The sequence below is a fragment of the Chelonia mydas genome, chromosome 8, assembly GCF_015237465.2.
Source record: "Chelonia mydas isolate rCheMyd1 chromosome 8, rCheMyd1.pri.v2, whole genome shotgun sequence".
NCBI classification, from domain to species: domain Eukaryota; kingdom Metazoa; phylum Chordata; order Testudines; family Cheloniidae; genus Chelonia; species Chelonia mydas.
In genome coordinates, this window is record NC_057854.1 from 103,632,270 (window position 1) to 103,652,845 (window position 20,576).

General features: G+C 45.6%; 1 protein-coding gene across 7 annotated transcripts in view; it reads right to left on the minus strand.

Annotated features, from left to right (window-relative positions):
- The window catches only part of RNF220 (ring finger protein 220), a 329,969-nt gene that overhangs the window by 51,148 nt on the left and 258,245 nt on the right, over nt 1–20,576 (minus strand). For 4 of the 7 annotated variants that reach the window (XM_043552506.1, XM_043552504.1, XM_043552505.1 and 1 more), the window contains 2 exons: nt 10,515–10,558; nt 9,268–9,400 (listed from right to left, as the gene is read on the minus strand). In XM_043552506.1, coding sequence (XP_043408441.1) covers nt 9,268–9,400; nt 10,515–10,558 — 177 coding nt within the window. Of the gene's footprint in view, nt 1–9,267; nt 9,401–10,436; nt 10,559–20,576 lie in introns of all 7 variants that reach the window. The other 3 variants (XM_043552502.1, XM_043552501.1, XM_037906665.1) reach the window with 1 other exon arrangement.

The window sequence follows — 20,576 nt, forward strand, 5'->3', positions numbered from 1 at the left end:
GCAAGATTGTGAGAGTTGATTACATGTACATACCGTGATAAGACATTTTAATTGAGGGGCAAAGCCAAAAGGGAGGCTGGCAATGGAAAAAAGTGACACAGAGAAGGACATTTCAAGCCGGGATCAGGAGGGAGGGGGAGATTAAAGACTTCATACCCCTCCCTGCACTCTTCTGCTGGAGACTCTTGCATCCGACTTCAGGTTCACTCTACTCTCTCAGTGGGTACCCTGTCTAGTCAATGCAGAAACAGGGCTAACGATATTGGTTACTAATTCATTCATCCAGAGGGCTCTGAAGACACTACAGACACCTTCCATTTCCTGGCCAGTCTCCTGGGAAATTTCACTCTCTTGCCACTCACGCACGAGCAACGTCACTGCCAAGTCTCTCTAAATGTATTGCCCTGCTTCCTCTCTCTTTGGCTTGACCTTAACTGCAACTTTAACTCGTTGGGACAGATGGAGGGAGGCAGGGTTTTATCATCTTTGCAGGCTCTCCTGTATGCCGGGTTTGGTTTTGGTTGAGATAGAAGAAGCTGTTGATTGCTAGATGGGGTGTAGGTCAGGAATTGGAGGTGCTAACCCTGGGGCTCTGCCAGATCTCTGCATGCATGACACAGGGGAAGTCACTGCTGTGTGCCTCAGTTTACTAATCTGTAAAACAGGAATGATAAGCACTTCAGTGAGATGTTGTGAAACTGAATGTTTTGAGATCTTGGGGGTAAAAAATGCTTTGGAAGGGCAAGAGATCCATATTTTCTCCTCGATTTTGGAGCCTGCCTTCAGATTCCATTCTAATTTAAAACCATCAGTATGGAGCTACCAGACAGGCGCTGAGTGTTGTTCCATCATCTGCTTTATGGTTCACCTCAGCCCCCACATGCGTTCGTTTGGGGTGCAAGATGATTTGGGCGGAGATCTCATCTTCATGTTTGTTTGCACTCTTCTAGTACAACGCACATTTAAATAAAGCGCAGGCCGTGGAGGAGTCCACAGCTACTGTCGCCGCGCTTCCCCTCGTTTCCAGACGAGCAGATCGGCATTTGTTGCAGAAAGGCTGTCCTAACGACATTTGCCAAAGCACGTCTTGGTACTGCAAGGATTCACCAAGAGCTGACAGTGGGACTGCAGAAATCTGCTGGAAACTTTCAGGCATTTGTATTTTAATAAGTTCCACTTTTTAAGCAGCTGCACTGATTGCATGCGACACAAGAGCCAAAGCAAATGAGCACCCCGGAGTGACTTTGGTTTGTCACAGTATATCAGGCTTCATCAAGCCCCCTGCATACACTAACTGATGCTGTACTCAGGGAGGAGACCTGGACCGCCTGTGGGGGCGGGCTCTTCTCTTCTTAAGGACATTACTGGAGCTGGCTATAAATCCCGTGCCATCTCAGAAGGGGGGAAACAAAGAGAAACTCAAGAATTAAATATGCCCTATGGGTTTCCCCTCAGAGTCTTGCAATCCGTCTTAGTCAGGTTCCTGTCTGGTTGATCTTCGTTAGAAAGTATCCTGTCCTGAAAATGCCTTGCTTACTGTTTTAATGAATTCAAAGGCTTCCCCTCTACGTTATTTTCTAGGCAACTGATCTGTTTGAGGAAAAGAAACCCATAAAAGCACTGGGTGAGCGGCTCACTACTGTGCCCGTGGGAAGGGTGGGGGGAAATGGGCAGGTTGAGAGAACTTAGCTACAATTCTTCAATTCTTTCATATCTAAAGAGGACAGCAATCTCTGTTCTATCAGACAGGGCGGTTCGTAGTTTAAATGGTACTTGCTGCTAGCTTGCTTTTCCTGTCTCTGTCTCTCTCTCTTTGAAGTTGACTGGACAGCTTCCTCAAGCTGGCGTTATCACTCCCTCTAACCACTCTTGGCAGGCAATCTAATTCCCCCTGAAAAGGTCACCGCCATTTTAACTGCCTTTCAATCACATTAAGCACGCTGCCGCTCCTGCTCAGAGCACTGCGCCTGCAGCTCTCCTGGCTGAGGTGCGATCGATAAACTGACATACCGTCCCCCCTCCCTGGCCTGCATCCCCAATCGCTCCCCACCTTCCACCCTGATCCTTCCCCTCTCAGACAACCCCCTTGTGCTGAAGGAATGACAAGAGATGCCAACTGACCAAAATCCCCCCATAAATGTGATGCAGAGAGGAGCTGCTAACCCATCGCTCCCTGATCTACTTGCCCCATCTGCTACGAAAAGGGCGGGGGTACATCCATCTCCCACAGAGTTACAGGAACGGTGACTTCCTGAGGACAGTTTGCTCAGGCATCAGTCCAAGCACCTTTGAAGCTGCTACAAAGAACCAGCCTCCCTCAAGCTTCCCTTCATGCAATCATTACTGTTATCTCTCGCTCTCTCTCTTTTTTCCCCAGTTACCAGTTGTGTGTTCCACCCATCGATCCTTGTGTAAGACACTGTTTTAAGTCTGCTTGCCTTTTGACTGCGTTAAGCCGTTTAAGAGACGACAGCGGCTTCTATCAGTGCGAAGCTGATGCGATTCTTTTTAGATAAAGCACTTTTTTCCTCTCCCCCCCTCCTCCTTTCAAGTAACAGACACATACACACAAAAAGAGACACTGAATGTTTCAAAGAAAAAACCCCTTTTGAACTTCCCTTAGGAATTCTTTAAAGGGATAACTTTGCAGTGTAAACACTTGGGATAATGTGCATCCATTCTGGAGAGGAACAGAAGAACTGGTACAAATATGTTGAGCATTAAAAATCAGAGAGGGAAACACTCAATGCTTTCACTCGCTGAGCTTTGGCTGCTGCCTAAATACAGACTGGCTCGAAGCTTATTAGACACAGATTGCGTGAAATAATCCCTTGTAACAAAGAGCAACAGAAATGGAAGATGTAAATGACTAATGCAAGAACCTTTCCCCATTGATCAGAGTTATGTAAATGGATGGGTAGTCAATGCTAGGATATTTCAAAACAAGTTTTCGTCCCACGACACTCCTGATATCGGGCAAAATCTCTAACCACGGTATCCCACATTGCACTTCAGGAACATGTGTTCAGATACCATTACTGCTAGGGGGAGGCGGTGTTATACCTCTTCCACAGTTTCACTAAGATGACTTCTATTTAATCTCTCACTTACAACAAGGACCTGATTAAAAGCAGCATCTGGCAGATGTTGCACATTTGTGGATTTCCCCCCCATTACTCTGAGGCTGCAGAGGGAGGGGACAAAAGGAGAAAGAAGATTGCCCTCCCTGTTCAAGGCAGATTCCTAGTTTAAACAAAGATCTCTCCCTGAAAGCACCACACAACCTATACCATGTCCCATTACTGCAATATCTGACCCGGCCCCTGGGAGAAGAAAAAGAACTAGAATCCTATTTAATTGTTAGCACACAAGATGACAGTACCAGGTTTTAGCGAACAGATTTAGTGATGACAATTGCCAGTGTTTTACAAAACGTGAAGGCAGCTACAAATACCAACCAATCCCGATATGAAATGCCTACCCCACTCTCCGAGGCCAGGAAGCCAGCATGCTGATTGTAACACCTAACAATCATGTCACTGTTACCTTCTCCTGGGCTTCGGCTTGTTTCTTCCACCTGTTGTTTCTGGACACATGCTCAGCTCTTTGGGGGTGGGGACAGTCTTTATTCCATGTGTGCCCAGTGTCTAGTGCAACGGCACCGGATTGGGATCCCCAGGCATTACAATACTAGTAATGTACAACCTACGGAGGAGTCCGATTCTCAAGGACAGCCTCTCCAATCACAGAGGAGACGATTCCCAGTCAGGTTTTGGAGAGTGCAAGAGCTCTGGGCCAGGCAACGGCACAGACAATATGAATACCCAAAGACGCTAAGAGCTAAGTATTCAGCTCCTAAACAGAAGAGCCGTGCAGACCGGCACTGGGGGTGGGGGGAGAGAGGGGTGTTCAGTCACACTTGCTTTCTGGTACTTTCTGCAAAAAGCAGAAAAATCTGGACTAGGAACGTAAGATCGGCCATTCTGGGTCAGACCAATGGTTCCTCCAGCCCAGTCTCCTGTCTACTGACAGTGGCCAGTGCCAGGGGCCCCAGAAGGAATGAACAGAACAGGGCAGTTATCAAGTGATCCAGCCCCACTCGTCCAGTCCCAGCTTCTGGCAGGCAGAGGTTTAGGGACACCCGGGGCATGGTTTTGCATCCCTGACCTTCTTGGCTAATAGCCATTGATGGATCTGTCCTCCATGAATTTATCAAACACCTTTTTTGAACCCCATTATAGTTTTGCCCTTCACAGCATCCCCTGGCAACGAGCTCCAGAGGCTGGCTGGCTGCACTGTGTCAAGTAGTACCGCCTTTGTGTAAAATCTGCTGCCTATTAATTCCGTTGGGTGACCCGTCTTGGGTTATGTGAAGGGGTAAATAACAATTCCTAGTCACTGTCTCCACCCCAGTCATGATTTTATAAGACCTCTGTCCTATCCTCTCTTCGTCTCTCTCTGTCCAAAGCGGAATAGTCCCAGTTTTTTTAAAAACTCTCCTCATATGAGAGTTCCAGGCCCTTCTCTGCACCTTCCCCAATTCTAATCTCTCTCTTTGGAGATGGGGCGAGCAGTATTCAAGGTGTGGGTCTACCACGGATTACGATATATTCCGTCTTGTCTCTCCCTTTCCTCAGGGTTCCTAACGCTAGTTAGCTTTTTTGTCTGCCACTGCCCATTGCGCTGATCTTTTCAGAGAACCCTCCACAGTGACTCCAACATCTTTCTTGAGAGGCAACGGCTAATTGAGACCCCATCATTTGTACGTCTAGTTGGGATTATGTTTTCCACTGCACATTACTTTACATTTATCAACATTGAATTTCATCTGCCATTTTGTTGCCCAGTCACCCAGTTTTGTCAGAATCATTTGTATCTTTCTGCAGTCAGTTTTGGACTTAACTATCTTGAGTAATTTTATCCCATGTGCAAATTTTGCCACCTCACCGTTCGCCCCATTTTCCAGATAATTTATGAATACGTTGAACAGCACAGGTCCCAGTACAGATCCCTGGGGGACCCCACTATTTACCTCTCTCCATTGTGAAAACATTGTCCTACCCTTTGTTTCTCATCTTTTAATCGGTTACTGTTCTATAAAAGGACCTTCCCTCTTATCCCATGGCTCCTACTTTGCGTAAGAGCCTTTGATGAAAGACCTTGTCAAAGGCTTGCTGAAAGTCCAAGTACTCTGTATCCACTGGATCACCATTGTCCACGTGCTTGTTGACCCCCCTCAAAGAATTCTAATAGATTTGTAAAGGGAAATCATGCCTCACCAAAGCAGTGTTGACTCTTCCACAACATATTGTGTTCATCTGTGTGTCTGATCATTTTGTTCTTTGCTATAGTTTCAACCAATTTGCCTGGGAATGAAGTTAGGCTTACCGGGTTCTAATTGTCAGGATTGTCTCTGGAGTCTTTTTTAAAAATACACGTTACATCAGCTACCCTCCAGTCAGCTGGTACACAGGCTGATTTCAGTGATAGTAGTTCTGCAATTTCATATTTGAGTTTCTTCAGAACTCTTGGGGGAATCCCATCTGGTCCTGGTGATTTATTACTTTTTAATTTATCAGTTTGTTCCAAACCCTCCTCTACTGACACCTCAATCTGGGACAGTTCCTCAGATGTGTTACCTAAAAAGAATGGCTCAGATGTGGGGATCTCCCTCCTATCCTCTGCAGTGAAGGCTGATGCAAAGAATTCCTTTAGCTTCTCCGCAATGGCCTGGTCTTCCATAAGTGCTCTGTCAGCACCTCGATCAGCCAGTGGCCCCACTGACAGTTTAGCAGGATTCCTGCTTCTGATGTACTCAAACAATTTTTTTGCTGTTATATTTTTGTCCTTAGATAGTTGCTCTTCAAATTCTTTCCTGGCCTGCCTTATTATACTTTTACACTTGACTTGCCAGAGTTTATACTCTTGTACATCTGAAGAGCGTGATCACTGATGTGATTTTTGTACATTCTGACCAAAAAAATAAAAGGCTACCGATTGTTCCCCGTTTGGGGACGGTATCTCCACCCTGCCTGCTAGATCTGAGCTGGAACCGTGCAATAACTATGGATTGTTCCCGGTTTGGGGATGGTATCGCCACCCTGCCTGCTAGATCTGAGCTGGAACTGCGCAATAAACATTGGCCACAGTCTCCTACCCCCCCGGGCTGTGACATCTCCTCAGAGCAACACATGCTATTAAAAGGGAAATTGATGAGACACAGGGACAGCTATTCTCCCTCCAGTTTTATGCATTTCTCCATGTCATCTCTCTAGACACTAGCGACATCCATGTAGCCTAAAAAGGCCTTTGATTTCCACATCACTGCTCCTTCTCAGCCAAGGGAATTGGGCCAAATATGGGGTCTGGAGTGGGAAGGGTTAATAATGGTACCACCAATTCTGCATGAAGCAGTTTTTATCATTGCAGGGCATCTCCAAAATGCTGCACCACACTGCTGGGATACAAATTAAGAGCCCTTTGTTCCAGAAAGAAGTTGTCGACATTAACACAGAGAGAGAAAAAGGCGAGTTACATTTAGTTCCCCTGAAACCAGACAGAGCAGGTCTATCAAAGGAAGCCTCAGCACACTGGCAGTCAGAGGACAGGCATGCAAGGGGAGCTTGGAGCCCAGACAGGAGGGAAAGGCTTACATCACTTGTAACTTGTTTCCGGCTAAGAAAAACACCCCCCCCCCCCCCCCCCGTCCACATTCAGGGACTGGTCCAAGCCAGGAGTTCCCATTGCCTAGAACAGGGATAACCAGCTGGCAGGCATGTTCTGGGGAAGTCTAGGCAGAGTTCTAGGCATTCTAGGCAGAAAACTGGTGGTAAAACATTCCCCTGCTGAATGGAGAACACATTTCCCCAGGGGAATGACCCACTGGTGCTTGGCTTGCCCTGTCTAGTACATGTAGAGAGAGCTGAGTACTTTTCATGAGAGATGCACAAAGACAGACCGACCCTAGGGGGGCACTGCTGAGTCTGATGAGAGAGGGAGCATGCTGCGTTGTAGGGATCCCCGCCCCTCTTTGACTGGGGAATTCTTTCAGCCACGGAAGATCAGAGGTTTCTCCTTCTCAAAGGGCAGAGAGAGGAAACATCAGATTGGAAAGTCTCTTGTACTCAGCCTGGCCTTTTGGTAAGAACTAGGTCAGTCTGGATAGTTGGCTGGACTATCAGGGAAATGGAGTCCACAATCGATGGGTCCACTGGTGACTACTGTGATCCTATGAAGTATTCCCAGCTTGATTCCCCCCACATCATCTAGTGACAATTCCCCAGCCACCTTCTGTGCACTTTTACCATCTAGGATTCCCCCACTCCCCCCTACAAGATAGGTGGCAAGGTTCTCCAGACAGCAGAAGGAAACCCTGCATTCACTCAGAGGATGAACTGCAACATGGGACGTGACGATTATATCTGTGTTTGGAAGCGTCCCATGCACGCTAGGAGCAGCCCTCTACAGGGGTAAGGGCATGGCCCTCGTTGCCGCTATGGGTTGGCTAACCTCTAACCAAGTCATACAATGGAGCTATTGCATTCTCAAGAATCCTGTGCAGCTGACCCATTTAAAAAGACAACAATGAGCAAGGACCCTGCACATTCATGAAGTTTAATCATATGGGCTGTAGAGCTCTCTCGCAACCTGCAGCATCATTTGAAATACCCGTCCCCGCGACTGGGCTGGGACTGAAAGGTTAATACGACACTCCAGTTAATTAGCTAGAAGGACTGTGAATATTATCGGAGTGAGGTGACCCAGCGATAGCGTCAGGGGCTGAGCGACGGATTCTACCCTGCTCCCCAGAAGAGCCCACAGGAGCCAAGGCGGTTGAAGAGGAGAGGTCACGCAAGCACAGAGGGGCAGGAAATAGGGCAGACTGGTCATTGTTCATTTGAAGTAAGAGGATAATCAATACTGTAGCACTGATTAGACCACAGGAAGAGGCCAGCATCCCGTGCCCTGTACTACCGATGCCAACAGTTATGTTAATGAACAAAATCTAACGGTCTGCACCGCATTTCTAGTGCGCCATGGGTAGGCCTGTGAGTAAGCAAACGAAGCTGCGTTTGCAACAATTATTTCCAGGAGCGTGGAGCATTGTCTTCGCTAGAAACACCGAGAAGCTGCCCCATGCTGCTACTTAACCTCTGTGCTCCGGAGCACCTGCTCCTCTATTCCCGAGCTACAGCTGAATTCCAGAGGAAGGCAAGAGTAGCTCAGGAGTGCCAGGGCATCACTTAACAGCTTGGGCATGTACGTCTGACTCGTTCCCTTGGGAGTCTCTCCCCTTGAGACATTTTAAATTAAAATCCAAGCTGATGCATGGAGAGCTGGCATCCCCTCCTCTTCATCGGATGGACAGGGCCAGCAGTTTTGCTCTCGTTAGGGCTGTGTGCGTGAGACTCTCTCTCCTTAGCGCCAGCAGTTCACGCCAGAGAAGAGTTTAGTAAATCCTGCTGTTGGAGGCCAGAGGGCTGAGTGGAAGAAAGAGGCCAGGTTCCCAGCTACAATTACATTCACCAGTAAAGCTCACATGAGGTCAAATTTTGCTATAATTCTCTCTCTCCTCTGTAACTGGTTTCCCTGTCACTGGGGAAGGAACAGAAGAAGGAGGGAAAATAAAATGTGTTTGTCTGGGAGCCCTGAGGGCCTGCAGCGCTGGAGGTACACAGCAGGTTGCTGGATTCTCATTTATCAGCCTTAAAAGGGATGGAGTGATAAATGCATAACCGGCCCTTTAATATTTTATGCAGGTGCTAAAGCGACTTCGCTGTCACCTTCAATACATCACCAGCGGCTGATAAACCAGCTTTCGTCATTCCAGGCTGGGAATTTTTACAATTTCATTTCTTTCTCTCCCCCACCCTTCAAATATATCCATGTATTTTTTAATGTGTGCAAACAAGGAATTGATTCCTTCCCAAATGATCTCCCCCTCTACCTGCTCCCAATCTCTCCTCCTATGCGGCTACATTTCCTGAATACGAAGTAAAGCAATTCTTCCGTACTTAAGATCAGTATAAAATGTTACCCTTACTTTCCCAGGTGTGGTAAGATCTGAAATCAATCCTGTGTAGTGCTGGCAAAACTTGAAGTTCCCACCCATCTTGAAAGGTAACACTGTGGATGTTTATGCAGCTTGAACCCCTCCCTCTAAAGAGAAGTGACTGATTCAATGCTCTTTTTTAAAGCACAGCACAACTGTCCTCTATGCATCTCAGATGTGCCTCGAGTCAGGGAGCCCCGAAACGCCACCCGTACCTCGGAATCCCCCCTCCAGGAGGGTGGTGGCACGTATCCTCTTCTGCCCGCACCACTCGTATTCCTCGAAGCGATTGCCGTTCTCATTCTCGATGTCCACAGAGTCATCCTCAGTCATGCACGAGCCTTCTCTCTGTGCCGGGCAGAGGGTGCAGAGACTAAGACACCCTAAATTCCCATGGGGGTCAGGACCTCTCCCACTGGGAGCTAGATCAGCAGTGGGTAGCAGCATCTGCTTCCCCACAACAAGCCTGATCCCGAAAGGCAATGGGAGCTGAGAGTGCTCAGGACCTCTTAGGATCAGGAAAATGAGCAGCAGGGTTCCCATTTTACATAGGGACACTTAAGCTCTAGTTCCCAGGACAATCCTGGCCTGTGTCCAAATGCAACCTGTCTGGCACATCACAGCTCGTAAGCTGCCGCCCCTGAACTGAAACTAGCACCCTCCCCTGGTCCAGGAGCACAGGGTGGATCCCTCAGCAGGGCCAGAAGCGGAAGGATTTCTCAGGACACCTGGCTCAGAAAACAGTTCTTTTAAAACACGCTTCACTTGGGACGTTCTTGTGGGGTGTTTGTAAAGCGCCCATGACTGGCAGAAACAGGAAACTACAGAAAGCCAAAAGCGCCCGCTCTCCCCCTTGCAGCACATCTATGGAGTTTACTCCTCTCTCCTCCTCAGTCTTTGGGAAGGCTAATGAAGAGACAGGGCTTACCGTCCCACGGGAAGGTGGCAGAGGAGTTTTTAGAGACCCTAACTCCTGGTGTGCAATGCTCAAGTGGCATTTTTAACAAATCTGTTTTAAAAGGGCAACATCAAAATGGCTGTAAAGGCAGAGAACAGAAAAGAAGAACTCTTCCTGTGTTAGGCAGGAATCTTAACACATTACACAAGGCTTCAGGCAGCCAAATACCTGCAGAGTTTGGTCTATTAAGCTGGAGTTCATTAACACGGCTTGGGGGACATGAAAAAACAAAGTTTCTAGCATGAGGCACACAGGAACCTATATGGAGCAGTCTTCCAGGCATGAGGTGACTGCAGCTCCCAGACAGTGCACCCTGTGCCCTGGTCTTTAACCCAGCAGGGTTGGTTTCTGCCCTGAGTGGGAAGGGCAACTGCAGAGAGAGTAGGGAGAAGGGAATGGCAGCAGAAGGTCCTGCTGCGCCTCTACCTTTGCAAGGCATTGTTCCACATGTCTACTCATCTCCTCCTCGGATCCTGACAGAGGCCGGCTGCAGAGGGGACATACCTGCCCTTCGTCTTGCTTCCTCCGTTTCATTTTCCCAATCCGAGCTGCATGGAGAAACCGGGGAGAGAAGAAAAACACATCACCTTTATAATCGCTAGAGCGAGCCTCTCTCACCTGCCTTCTCCCCCAGCAATAAACGCCTTAGCAGAGGCTGTGTGGACACAGGAACACTGATTCACTGACTTTAGGACGACCAGGAGGGACAATTATGATCACGCAGTCTGACTTCCTGAATAGCACAGACCAGAGAATTTCCCCCCACACTTCCTGCATCATGCCCATATCCAGGAGCTCAGCTGGAGCATGTTTTTTAGAAAGACATCCAGACTTGATGTAACGACTATGTGATGGAGATTCTACCATGCCCCTAGTTCTTCCAGTGGCAATCACCCTGACTTATGTTAGAGAACTAAAGCACTAGAGGGTCACATCAGAAACCAGGTATACATAAGTCGTGTGAGTAGCCTGCTATGGATAGATAACAGTATGGAAAAAACAAGGGTGTGAGGGTGATAGGTAAAATGGACAATGCTGCAAAGACAGATAAAACTGAGAAAAAACCAACAGGGGAATACCTAGGCCGAAGTAGTAAGCCACATAGATAACAATATAAGTGAAGAAATGCGTGATCAAGATGTGCCAAGGAAACGTAACCCATTCAGGAGAAGGAGTGTGGGGTGACAATGCAGCATGCATACGGCACGGAATGTACCAGGTATGGATAAGGGTGATAAGTTAGGTAACCTGAGGATGGCGTATGTGTGATGGTAAGTAAGCATGGAAGGGTATAAAAGAATGTGGACTCTTGAGGACAGATGGAGCAACACAGGACCTCCACACGATTGAACCAGTGTGCCTCGGAGGAGGACAGCAACGTTCTACCAATGTCCCAAGGTGGGGTAACTGATCACTGCCTCGTCCTGCTCTGTTTTACTTATGCTTGACTGAAGTGGTGATAGTATCCCCAAATTCCTTTAATAAAGCTTTAAAACTGATTAATTTAATAACTGGGTGTGGACTGTGCTTTTTGCCCAACAGTTATAAATTCACACCTTGTTTTCTAGCCTGGACTATCCGGTGGTTGGACCTCGTTGGGCCTTTTTCCTGATAGATCAAAGAGCCCCCTGCTATCAGATATTTCCTCTTCATGCAGGTACCTGCTCAGAACCCTACAAGACTTGAGGTTTAGTTGCCGGAGACGTCCTGCTTAAGTTACACAACTGTCACTTTCAACATCTCAAGCTCCCATGCATGCCTGAATATTCCCTTCCTAGAACGTCAGACACAGGTAGGAACAACATGCGCAGGGCAGGCAGGCTGGTTTTGGATCAAAGAAAGGAATTCTGCAGTCCAGGAGAGGGCCTTTAGTCTCCCTGGTTCTTAATCTGATTTGAATTTGTGTTATTTTTATTGAAAGTACATCCAAGCCATGTAGTGAAAAATTGGAAGCTACACTCTCCGCACAAGAGAGCAATCTCGAGGAAAGACACAGAGTCATGCTGATTAGGAAAAGCAGCCGAGAGAGCCTGTTACTTAATCCAATCTCTGGTTAATCTGAGCCATCGTTAAACGTGATCAAAACATCTGGAACCAAATCATTTGCATTAAAAAGAACTTCTGTCCTTTATTATGATGGCTTTAGGCAGGTATTACTAGATAACTCAATCACTGGCTGGAGAAAAGTCTCTGTTTAATTAACAAGGAAGGTCAAAATTCTGAACACGAGACAAGTAAGAGCCTAAGGAAAGCCCATGTGGTAATGAGAGATGACACCACTGAAAAGTTGTGTTATTCAGAGATTGGTATTGACATTGTAAGCACTACCACGTGCTCCAAAAGCGGCAATGTTCATGCCAGCGTCTGGATGGACAGCAATATCAAGAGTTTACTACAATCAAAGCGAGAAGGGGAAGGTGCTGCAGATCTAGCTAGGTGATGGACAACAAAGCAGGGAGACAACAGACCTAGAATTGTCACCTGTCCAGCTCATCCATCTCACAGAATGAGCTAAACCAAGATTTACTTCCCCAGTGTGGCTGATTCCTGATCTTTCTAGCAGGGCTTTCTTCATTTGCCTGGACAAACTTACTGCTATATCAGGGTGCCCCACTTACAGAGCTCTGGACCAGAAATACTCACTGCACTCCACATGTTAGGACAGAATCAGAGTCCCTCAAACCTATTCCCTGGGAAAAACTTCCCAAAGATACTCTCCTTGCTCCTGGCATTGCTAGAGGAGATTGTGCCAAGGCAGCTGCCGCTCCTAGAGTACCATATAGCAGCCTGGAAATGAAAATGGAAGGCCTCCAGGGACCTGATCCTGTTTACAACAAGGATGTTCCCTAACCTAATACACACTGGTTTCAGCAAACATCTAAAATCCATCCACCCCTGCCTGCTCCAGAATCCTTTCCATCTGCTACAGTGGGGTGTATCTCATGTTGGCTAAGGGGTATTGACAGGCTAACAACATGCCTGCCTCCCAATATAAGCTTCAGAGGCTTCAACGTTTCTGGGGTGGGCAGGGGGGAACACTCCTCGAGTTTCAGCGTCTGTTTTGTCTGCCCTAAACCAGATGTTTCACTCAATGGTTACCACCTCCTTCCTCTCAAGAGAAACTAGTATTTTAAAGTCAGCTTTGCCCAGAGAAGTGACTCTAATAAGGCACCACAGGGCCTTATTTATGATCTCAATAAGTCCAGATCAACTCTGCTCCATCCCTAAATAAATCAGTGTTTTTTCTAACTGCCTGCTTTGCAAACTCCACCTGGGGTCTGAGAGTCAAGCGGGGCATGCTCTAGCTCACACTTCATCACCCGTAAGAGAGATTTTTGCAATCCTGGTTAGATTTTTTGGGACGATATTCCACGCAGATTAGAATCCAGCTCCCTCTCCCATAGCTCTGCAGAGGCAAAACAGTTAACAGGGATAGAAAGAAATAGCATGAACTTAGCATAGTCAGAAGATGTGACTACACATGCAGATTAGTTAAGGGAAAAAGATAATCAGCAGTCACATATAAAGAAATTCACTCCAAATGAGATCCCCAAATCACAAAGCACTGCGTACATACTGGTGTCATTCCTCCGTCCCATCCACCTTCACTTTTAAAAAAACAGTAGGGAAACTGAGGCAGGGAAGAGTTAAAAGCAGCCTTGCAAGTTTCCCGTGGCCCAATCACCCGAGGGAAACAAATCTGTTTGCTGGGCAAGTTAAAAGTTATTAAATATCACTCTTTTTTTCATTGCCACCACAATCCAACCGGGGCACTAACAGGCAGGCAGGCAGTTTGTGTGTCTGGGCTGTTAAATTAACCCAGTCTTGTCAAGCAGTCATGAGAGAGTGACTTGGGGCAGGTGGAGTCAGTAACAAGACTGGGAACCGAACCTAGGTCTCTCCCAGCTCCCAACAGACTGCACCCGCCCCAGTCTGCCTCACTCCCTAGCAGAGACACGCGCTCTTTTCCTTTACATTATAATGCCATGAGTGAAACAGCCACTGGAGGAAAGAGGTGTTGAAACCAAATTCCTCTGCCATTTCCGTTCTGTGGTCATTAGCAGCGGCGTGGTGCTTTTGGAAGCGAATGGTGCCCCTGGTGAGGGCTGAGAGCAAAAGGGAATGCTGCATCCTAGAAAGCACATACCAGGCAGCATTTCCTATACACGCCACGGAGCTCAGCTATCACTTCCAATCAGCGCAGAAGGGACAGAGCGGCCCCAAAGGCAGGGGGTGATTGTGGAGCTGTCCCGAAGGGGAACGGCTCAAAAGAACACGCAAGTGAGACCACAGTATTGTTAATTAGTGCTGATAGATGCAATCATTTCTAATTAGCTCACTAATCCCTCTCCCCTGTGCTCCTGTCGCAAGAGCAAAGAGGGGGGGCCAGGGTTTTTTCCTGTCCCTAAGCCAGTAAGATAAAAGCACCAAAATCCTGCGGGAAGCAAGAGGAGAATGGAGGATTTAACTCGAGAGCGCCTGAGTGCTATTGAGGTGGTGTGTTCTAGACAAGAAGTGGCCTCATTTCAATCTCTCATTGAACAAAGGCTCTCCGGTTATTATTCAAGACTTCTGCCAAGAAGTGAGGAGTTCACAAATTTTTATTAGTATTAATAATTATTATTAGGCTGTCAGAGGGCTTGTCAGCACCATCGTGGCCTCACTTTTAACGGATGTGCTTGATCAGCGTTACCCCAGACTAGACCACTCGCGCTGCTGCTGCACGTGCTCTCGCCTGTCCGGCGCTAAAGACCCGCTCGGCTTGCCCTTTCACGGCGGGCGTAAGCGGCACCTCACTACCGCCACGCTCGCAAGGGAGCCAGCGGACACATCCAGGAGCAGAGACAATGGCCCATCTGCCATTCGTTCTCCGGTGGACTAGGATTGCCCAGCTGCTGGGCTGGGAGCCTGTCCCAAGAAGACAATTCCTGCCATGTAGGTCCCAGAAGTGATGGAGCTTTAGCAGTTTGGGGGTTAGCAGGCCACAGCACATGGGCAAGCAAGTGGAATAGCGAAGGAACTGAAGCCTCAGCCCCTGCTAGAGAGGGGGAAAGGTCAGGCCTTTGGATCAGCCCGCAGAGGCAACACAAGCAGCTGAAGTTGCTTTTCTCTTCTGCTCCCGGTCGCTCTGGACTGGACCAGCGGAGATGCTGCTGCCAGTGTGGAAAGGGGAACCAAAGACCACTGCTTGCTAGTATCAGCGCTGGGCACAGACAAAGGCCCCTGGCAGAGTGCTGGATTCCAAACTACTGTTGCTATCATTGCTCAGTTCATGCCCCTCCCACGCGTACATCAGACCCCCACTCACTTCACACTACTGGGGCATGCCCCCCAGCACCTCCTTCAAACCTGCTTTCACCTTGGCGATCAATGATAGTGAGGGAGGCCGGGCAGGTGAATTTCCATCTTTCTGTAACAGGGTCTCCCAGATCAGTGGCTGCTCCTTTCCTGGCCTAAACATTCCTAGTCACTTCTGATCACATCTCCCAGAAAGCATCTCAGCTGGAGGGTGAAGCGAATGACCTGGTTTTAATTTTCACTGCTACCTTTGTAAGAGCCTCAGTATCAGAGAACATTCTGTAACCAGGGCCGTGTGTGTGTATGTGTATATATTATATTACATCATCAATATATACTTATTACACACAATATCAATATAACATTATATCGTATATGTATTTCTACCAGGTACATGGCCTGAACTGGCCTATGTCTTTCTATATCCTGTTCACTTCTGCTAAGTATCCCATAACACTTTACAAAGCTGATGTCAGCTTTGGCATTAGAAAAGTTGTCCAAGGCAAAATATATTAACCTTCTGCACCAATACAAGCTGGGGAGGGGCTTTCACAGACCAGCACCTGGAATGCTAGTATCCAAAATAAAGATAAGGAAGGTACAGAACAACAAGTTAAGTAACACAGATGAACTGGTGGGTTGGATTTTAGCGATGTGTAAAGCGTTTTGTAACTTGTAGAATTATCCTATAAATATTACCAGCTGAAACGTGTAACTTTGGGAGCATACCTGTATAAGGTGAATTTAACAATGCTGCATGAGATAGCTTCTCAGAAGCTGGTACTGTATTGAACCTTTCTTCCTGTACTATACGATTATTGACTTTTAGCAATAAACCGGAGGATACTAGTTATTTGGTTTCTTGTATATATTCCATAACAAATCAACGTGCAGTCAAGCAACTGAGTACAGAATTTATCAACCACCAGGGGAAGTTCTAGCTTATCTGAGAAGCCAAAGTGATGAGCACTACGTAAAACACTAAAATACAAAGTGCCAAAAAAGATCAGTGGTACTTTGGGTGGGCTGGTGGTTCACTGAGTGCAGACCTAATAAGCAGCAGCTACTTAGGACACACTACTACAGCCCAAACAAACTAAGTACAGATATTGTCATTTTAAAGGAAATCCTATATTCTCTCCCTTAGTTTCACGGAGCTGTCATTTTTTGCCCTATGGAAGCGAGAACTGCTAACGGCAGCTTCAGTCCTGCAACACTGTTCAGTGGCCCTCCATGCAGGCGCAGAAGACCATGCACACAAAGCCCAACTGGCTTCAACAGGCATCCATCAGCACAGAGTCAATAACAGGTTTTGGGTCAGTGTCAGCATAGGACTCAGCCAGACTCTGACTTACCTGGAGAGGGAGCTGTAAATGAGACACAAATATGAGCCTATCCATCTTTTACAGCTCTCCTGAGGTTTTTACAAAGATCCTAGAATAATAGGGCTGGAAAGGACCCCAAGAGGTCATCTAGCCCAGCACCCTGAACGGAGGCAAGACCAAGTAAACCTAGACCAGTCCTGACAGGTGTTTGTCCAACCTTAAACACCTCAAATGATAGGGATTCCATAACCTCCTTTGGAAGCCTATATCTATCCTTATAATTAGGAAAGTGTCCCTAATATCGAATCTTAATCTTCTTTATTGAAGATTAAACCCATTATTTCTTGTCCTACCTTCATGTTCAATAGCAGTAAAAAAACAAAAACACATTTAAAATATTTTGGTGTATTAGCTGGCAATGGGGCTGGAAACACTTTGGTGAGACTCACACAAAACCTTCTGGGGCCCAGAGCAGCCATCGGGAAGAATGCTTGATCCAGGAGAACATGGACAGCAGTGGTAGCGGTAAAGCCAGCTCAGGAACAGGAGAGAGCAAGAGAATGGAGAGTTCTCCAGATGGTCAGAATTTAAACTGTTTGGGATCTTGTATGCATTCTGAAGGACACATAATCTCATCTACAAAAAGTGTGCACGAGACCCTCCCAAACAACACAACATGAGTTTAGCACAGGTGGAAGATGAGGGACTGATGCTCAAAAATCAATCGGAAACTTTAGTACAGAATGTAGATTTCCACTTGGTGTCTCCCACATGAAGCATATTAAACTTGGGTTCCAGAACCTGCATCAGCTTCCATCCTGCTTGCAATTCAAAGGGTTTGACCTATAGAACTAAACTTCTGGACTATCAGGAGTTTTAGGTTAGGCCCCAATCTACTCTAACTGTAAACTCTATCATAATTTCATCAGGGATCAACTATGTTGCTACCAGGTCTACAGCTGCAGTCTAGATTTACCCTTAGAAGCCATATTTCTCTCCTGTTACTCTTCTTTGATAGCTGATATTGATAACAGACTGATTAAAGAGCAATAAGTCACCAGAACCGGATATGTATCTAAGAGTTCTGAAGGGATGTAGGAATAAGATGTCTGAGCCGTTAACAGAAATAAACGCTCATTAAAATCAGCTACTGTGCTGGAAGACAGCAAATCTTTTATCCCTCTCTGTAAGAGAAAGTCACTATAGATGATCCTGGAATTAGATCAGTGAGCCTTACCTCAGCACCAAGGTACAAATTGGTTGCAATAACAATTAAAAATAATTTAAAAACATCTAGATGAATACAGTACAATAGGGACACATTAGTACGGTCTCTGCACAGGAAACATCGGATTTTCTAATCTATTAGAATTCTTTGAAGTGTCAGCAAAATGATGGAGAAAGGAAAACCAGATGACAATATATTTGGATTTTCAAAAAGCTTCTGACCAAGTCCCACATAAGAAGCTAATAAGGAAACTAACTTGGAGTTTGGATGCTAAATTGTCGTATGGTGAGAAGTCAAGTTCTCTTATGGATTAGAAATTGGCCAAGAGATGGAAAACAGATTAATAAATGGTAAACATTCAACATGTTTAAAAGTTCTCTATTAGAACTAGTGTTTAGATATGTATTTATCAATTATCTGGAAAAGGGAATGAATTGTAAGGTGGTAAAATATCACAAAAACATTTGTTAATGCAAGAGAAGACTGAGCAACTCTAGAGGGAAATATGATAGCAAGTGACATTCAGTGTTGACAAATGCAAGGTAATGCACAGTGGAAGGAATAAACTGAACTACTCATGTACACAGCTGGGTTCTAAGCTAACCAACTACTTGGGAAAAGGACCTGGGCATCACTGTAACCTTTGCTCAATCCCCAGCAATGGTTAAAGCAAACAATATTAGGATGTATAAAGAATGACCAAAATTATAATACCATTATATAAATCAATGAGACACCCTCACGTGGAATACTGTGTTCAATTCTTGTCATGATGCCCCAAAAAGGATAGAGCAGTAATAAAGGCGATTCAGAGAAAAAGTGACAAAAATAATCTACAAGTCTAACCACCCCGTTTTAAATGATCAGCCCAAGTTCATATAAACCAGCCAGTAGCAGAGCGCACTACAATTTAAGAGCTCCCGGCTCCTTATCCTATACTTAGACTATACTGCAGCCCTACCTTGGGGCAAACCCCTGGCTCTACTGAAGACAACAGCATAATTCTCGTTTTGTCAGTAGTCTTGTGCTAGAGATGTCATCATAACCACACAGCTTGGCTCAAAAATTTTGAGTACTTATAAGATGCAAAATTTAGGGGTGCTAAAATATATCTCTTAGCAAAAACTTCCAATGCTTATTCTCAGTTCAAAGGTGATTTGTGTGGCAAGAACGGTTGATGGAATTCCATCTGAGACTCCCATGCATGGGAAAGAGGCATTTTCCATCACTGAACACTTATCGGATTTATTTTTTGTGTTGAAAAAATTTGAAAATGTTCATGCTTGCCCTGGATTCAGTTGACAATGAGAGCAAGTGCAGAGGACTCTTAAAAAAAATGACTCTGGGTTTCGAAATAAAGTTTAAAGATTTTGCTTAACATGCTTTTCGTTTCTTTAGCGCAATGCTAAGGTCCAATATTACAGATTATACGTATCTACTAGTACCAAAATAGAGTTTCAGTTAGGATCTTCTGTTATTTTGTTGAAATCCTCTATTTGCTTAGAAGCAGCACAAGGTAATTCAATGTAAAAAACTACATCAATGAAGCTTTGTGGGTGTATTTTTAACCATCAAAAGTCAAGAAATTCCAAGTTAAAAATCTCCCAGGAACTGTAAATTGGCTACATCATCTATATTTAAGCAAGTTTAATAGTAAACATCAATATAAAATTACACATTCAAATATTACTATTGCTATGTGAATAGTAACTTTTGAATTTTCTGACCTTAGTGAATTCAAGGTTTCACCGTGAGGTTGTACTGAATTGGCTTTAGTTGAATTAAACGAAACAAAGAATGTTCTACTGACTTATTTTCATGCACTGAGATGGAAATCCGATGAAGTGAGCTGTAGCTCACGAAAGCTTATGCTCAAATAAATTGGTTAGTCTCTAAGGTGCCACAAGTCCTCCTTTTCTTTTTGTGAATACAGACTAACACAGCTGCTACTCTGAAACCTGTCATTTAAAGAAAATAAATGATGGCAATATTTGATTTTTAAATGTAAAATGTTTTTCACAAAATAAAAATATTTATTATTTTCCAAAACACACTCAGAAGTACAATGAAACAGGTGGATCAACATCTCTAGGGGGCTGAGGGGAGGAAATCAGAGGATCTGGATAGACACCATAGACGCAAGTACACTGAAAATTGTTAGTATAAACATTTACTGTTAAGGCCTTGACCCTGAAACTTGGTCCATACAGCTACAGCAGCCCATCTGCATTAATCATAATGCAGGACTGGGACCTAAGTGACATGTCATAGCTAAGATCCTAAACCTGGAAGATGTTCCATGCATGCAGACTATAGAAGAACTTGCAGGAGTGCAGCCTAAGTGATACACCCCGGTATGAAATGCTACTTTCAATTATTTACCAAGCAAATACATAAAAATATACAAAAACAACTCAGTGCTCAGCAAAAGTTAGATTACTGTTCATACCTGCATTTCTTCATTGTAAGTTTGATAATGGGGTTAAAGGAATCAGAAATTGTTCTGTATGCTCTGTTTTTTGGGGAGAGGAGTGGGAGGAAAGTAACAGGCCTGTAAAGCTGGCACAATTTGACTGGGGGAGATGATAAAAACAGGGCTTTTAAACAGCAAGGTGAAAGGAACCAAGTAATGCTTCAAAGTAACACCCAGGGAGAGAGGAAAAAAAAGGAAAGGCTGAAACTTCCTGACTGTGCCAGCGAAAGACACAGGTGCAC